Source organism: Miniopterus natalensis, chromosome X (genome assembly GCF_054644295.1).
Source record: "Miniopterus natalensis isolate mMinNat1 chromosome X, mMinNat1.hap1, whole genome shotgun sequence".
Taxonomy (NCBI): domain Eukaryota; kingdom Metazoa; phylum Chordata; class Mammalia; order Chiroptera; family Miniopteridae; genus Miniopterus; species Miniopterus natalensis.
Genome location: NC_142103.1, coordinates 106,173,158 through 106,178,157, shown reverse-complemented (window position 1 = coordinate 106,178,157; position 5,000 = coordinate 106,173,158). Strand labels below are relative to the sequence as shown.

The window sequence follows — 5,000 nt, the reverse complement described above, 5'->3', positions numbered from 1 at the left end:
GTGAATACCTGTTTTCTTTTCTGCCTTCTTGGGCTCATACGCAGAAGTGAAATTGATGGGTCATACAGCAACTCTCTGTTTAACATTTTGAGGAACTGCCAGCTTCTTATTTTTCCAAAGAAGCCTCAGTACTTTGCATTCCCACGTGCTGTCCACCGGCGTCCTGATTTCTCCATGCTTCTTGGTTTGCCTCTGACACAGGCCGACCCCAGGACTGGCTGACTGCCGTGTGGACGAGGACACTGGGGGTTCAGAGGCTCCCTCGGTAGGTTGAGGTCCCTGGCTCACCTGGATTCCCAGGGTGGGTGGCATCAGCCCCATTGAAGCCCTTTCCCTGCCTGCCACCGGGTCCTCTCTCGTTGTCCTAAATCTTCTAGGGCCTCTGACTGAGGCCCCATCTGTCCCCAGCATCAGGAGGTCTCAGACCCTAGAATCAGGTCACTGTGGGCCCTCCTGAGGCCCGGGCTTGTTGCGGGGCCCTTGGACTGGAACCCTCTGATGTGCCCCAAGGTGCACAGGGCCCTCAAAGCAGTACTTTCCCCTAAGAGAGCGGATCTTGAATATACCAGGGCTCAGAAACGGCTCATTTCATGAGCACCTTCCTGCCATTGGCTGGAGGAAGGGCCTCGGACCACGTGACCTATGGGGACACACATGACCTGAGTCTTATTGTCCCAACTCAGGTGATCCTTCCACACCCTGTCGTGGGCAGAGAGAAGTGAGTTCTCCGTGTGATTTGCAAGGTGTTGGAAACGAGCCGGTGGCTATATGGGGCCCCTGATCACCCCAAATCCCAAACCCGTCCACTTGGGGGTTTTCCAGTACATGCAGGATACATGTTCTCCTTCTGAACACATGGGGATACCAGTCCCGGGCACATAGGGGAGCTGGACAGATAACCCACCAGCAAGGAGGGTCAGGACCCCCTCCGGGGTGGGCATTGACACCCTGAGCATGTCTAGATGCCCGAGCCTTAAAGACCGGACCCCCCAGGCCGGTCCAGAACCTGCGCCCTGCACACTGATCTCAGAGTAAACCTGACCTGGAAAGGTGGGGACCCCAGTTCCTAACTGGGCCCAGTTCTCAGGGACCTGCTCCCCTGCCCCGTTGGCGCCTGTCCTGTCTGCAGCCCCCGGGGGGGGTGCTCTGCTTCCCTGCCCAGGTTTTCACTGGTGCAACCAACAAGATGCCGGATACGGGAGGCCCAGGCAGCCAGTTTCACTTCCTTAACTGGAGGCGACAAAGCAGCGTGCAAGCCACGCTCCGCTGTCAGAAGGACTCAGAAAGGCACCCGTTCCCCTCCCTGCAACGCAGGAGCTGAGGACTTTGTGCAGTTGGCTCTTTCTTGAGAAACCGTCCACGCTGGGTGTTCCCACCGGCATCGTTCACGACAAAAGGCGGGAGCCACCCGGCGTCTGTGGGAAGATGGTCAGATGGTCCAACAGAACGGGGTCCATCCACGCGGTGGAACACTATGCAGCCATGAACAGGAGAAAGGCGTTGACAGAGGCTGAGGCATGGCTGGAACCTTGAGCACAGGATGCTCAGCGACAGAAACCAGGCACCAAAGAGCCACATAACGAATGATTCCATTTATATAAAATATCCAGAGCTGGCAAATCCGCAGACATAGAAAGTGGATTAGAGGTTGTCAGGGGCCGAGACAGGGGGATGGGCAGTGACTGCTCCTGGGGGCAGGTCTGCTTTTGGGATGAATTGTCCATTGCGTGAATTTCATCTCAATTTTAAAAAAATCCTCACTCTAAGATATATTTTTATTTTTATTGATTTTTAGAGAGAAAGGAAGGGAGAGAAAGAGACAGGGAGAGAGAAATATCCGTTGGTTGCCTCCATATGTGCCCCCACCGGGCTTTGAACCCACAACCTTTTTGGTGTATGGGGTGGCTCTCTAAGCAACTGAGCCACCTGGCCAGGGCCAGCTCAATTTTTTATTATTATTGATTTTTAGAAAGAGAGGAAGGGAGAGGGAGAGGGAGAGAAACATCTATGTGAGAGCAGAACATCGACCGGCGGCCTCCTGCACGCCCCCTGCTGGGGATCGAGCCCACAACCCCGGGCATGTGCCCTGACCGGGAATCGAACCCGCAATCTTTTGGTGCATGAACCACACCCAACCAACTAAGTAAGCCACACCAGCCGGGGCTCGTTTTTTAATAAAGAGAGTAAGACTCATCGCCATTTGTCAGAATATCAGCCCTTCTGGGGATCTTCCCACTGTGTCCCTGCTGTGAGCCCAGAGCCCAGGATCACACTGTCGGGGTACAAGGAATGTGCGATGCAGAACTGAGGCTCCTTTCCGCCGGCCGGCATGGCTCAGCGGTTGAGCGTCGACCCAGGAACCAGGAGGTCACAGGTTCGATTCCCAGTCAGGGAACACGCCCAGGTTCCTCTGTGCAGACGACCTGGATGGCCAACAGAGGTAACGAGACTCCACAGGCAGTCCTCTGAAAACAAAAACAGAAGTAAAATTGACTCCAAGGATGTGAGATTAACAGCACATTTGGATTTTCTCGGAAAGGGCCTTGTCTCCTCCAGCCTCACAGCTACTTTCTAAGGCCGTGAGGGGGTGAGTTCCCCGTGAGGATTTGTGAAATGGCCACCCTGATCTTTAAACAGAGAATAAGCCCAAGAGATGATTTAGGCCCTACTGGACTCAACTGGGCCGTGGAGATCTCTCTGGGCTTCCAGCTGAGGACCCCACCCCCAGCGAGAAGGGGGGGTCCCTTCCCTCTCAATCTCACACCCCAGGGTCTCCAGTGCCCTGATTTCTCTCCATGCACAAAAGATTCACAAGCTTGCACATTTTAAATGCTGGGTGTGGAAATGTCCTGGGGAAGCTGTAACAAATAACCACCAACTGGGGGGCTTAGAACCACAGAAATTGATTGTCCCCTCCATCCTGGAGGCCAGACGCCTGAGATCAAGGTGTCCCAGGGCTGAGCTCCCTCGGGAGGCTCCAGGGAGGGTCCTTCCTGCCTCTTCCAGCTCCTGGGCTCCAGGCGTCCCTGGGCCAGTGGCCACCTCCCTTTCGTCTCTACATTTTCTTCAGACATGACCCTCACAGGGTGCAGACTGGGCTCCATTAAATCTTTCCGTCTGTTCAAATCCACTACTCCCCTGAGGCTAACTGGCTTCTCTGAAATGGTTCCGAGGTTTTAGGAGAATCGCAAGGGTATTTCTGACCCAGTCTCCTCCCCTGCTGCGTGCGGGGTGTAAGCCACCTACCTACCTTTCTAGACTTACCGTAGCCCATGGTAGATCTGAACACGGCCGTTGATGCTATTAAATTCTAGAGGCTTAGAGAACATTCGAGAGAGACGTATTGTTGTGGTTGCCATTTATAGAGACCTGGGGCATTTTTGCATTTTGAAAGAGAAAGCAGGGAGGGAGAGAGCCAGCAGATGGCCCCGAGGGGATTGGCAATGGTAGAAATCTTATTTCTAAAATCTTTCATCAATGGGATTTCCACACAACCATTTGTGGATTGCAGAAAGAGGATTTTTCTAGACATTCTGTTCATGGCCACGAGATGAACTATCATCACATGGCCTAAAGACCAGAGATGCACAGAAGGGCCTGGGATGCAGCCAGGAGGAGATTGGGGTGGGACTGGGAAAAGGCAAAGAGAAGTCAGGGGGTCCCCCATGCCAGAAAAGTCAGGAGAAAATGTAGGTGCTAAACTAACAGAGGAGTGATGTGAGGAGAAGAGAAATCAGGCCACACCTCTGTCTTTGATCTGGGGACTCCCTATCCGGTGTCTGTTCTTGTCTTAGCTGGAAATAAATGCTCTCCTGCGATCATGCTAGTTAATAAGGGCGTTCGGAGCTCTCTCGTCAATGCCAAAGGAATGAATCTCTAATGTGAAATTCCAGGCGGTGTTGCAGCAGCACAGGGCATGGAGGACATGGCTGAGCGTAGGGTGGGGCCCTCCCGTCGCTCAGCACTGGTCCGGACCTGACCCGTGTGCCTGGACCATGGCCGTAACCTCCTAAATATAACAGTTCTGCAGGAAGGTGTAAGACAGACACAAGTAGTGTGCCTTGGGGCTGGGCGGGGAGTGCGGTGATGAAAAGCATAGAATTGTTTCTGCTCACCTTACCCCATTTCTACAAAGCAGCCATCCCCTCAAGCTTCCTGTTCAAATCCTGCAGAAGGAGAGAGAAAATTCCTGCCCCTGAATGTGGGCCGTGTATAGCCACCCCCTTCCAAAGAGCAAAGAATAAAAAGTGGGGGTGAGGGGGAGGCATATAGATTCTTTCCAGTGGAGACACCTGACAAACACACCTGGGCCAGGTGATGAAAGTCACATTAACAGCAGAGACTTGTATGGGGAGCACACACTCTGGACTTGCTGAGAAGGACACTTCACCTCTACGATTTTCATCCCCTGAACCCACGACACCTGTCTATCCATGAAGAGAACATCCCACGAATCCAAAATAAAGGGACACCCTACGAATGCGTGACCGGCGCTCCTCAAAACTGTCAAAGTCACCAGAACAAGAAAAGTGTGAGACACTGTCACAGCCTGGAGGAGCCCAAGAAGACTGGGCAACTCAACGTCACGTGGGTCCTGGATGGGATCCTGGGACCGAAAAAGGACCTCATGGAAAACCTGAGATGATCTGAATAAAAGACTGACTTTAGTTGGCAACAATGTATCAATATTGGTCCATTGATGGCAACAAATGTATCTGATCAAGGTAAGATGTCAGTAACACATATTGGTCCATTGATGGCAACAAATGTATCCGATCAAGGTAAGATGTCAGTAACACATATTGGTCCATTGATGGCAACAAATGTATCCAATCAAGGTAAGATGTCAGTAACACATATTGGTCCATTGATGGCAACAAATGTATCCGATCAAGGTAAGATGTCAGTAACACATATTGGTCCATTGATGGCAACAAATGTATCTGATCAAGGTAAGATGTTAGTAACACATATTGGTCCATTGATGGTAACAAATGTAT

The 5,000-nt window shown here is 52.1% G+C and overlaps 2 protein-coding genes across 4 annotated transcripts in view; one reads left to right on the top strand and one right to left on the bottom strand.

Moving 5' to 3' along the window:
* Positions 1-3,274, bottom strand: part of LOC148090659 (dentin sialophosphoprotein-like) — a 25,681-nt gene extending 22,407 nt beyond the window's left edge. Inside the window, exon 1 of the mRNA XM_087829432.1 lies at positions 3,265-3,274. Within this exon, the coding sequence (XP_087685558.1) occupies positions 3,265-3,274 (10 nt within the window). The remainder of the gene's footprint in view (positions 1-3,264) is intronic.
* The window catches only part of AKAP17A (A-kinase anchoring protein 17A), a 75,786-nt gene that overhangs the window by 51,893 nt on the left and 18,893 nt on the right, over positions 1-5,000 (top strand). The window lies entirely within an intron of this gene.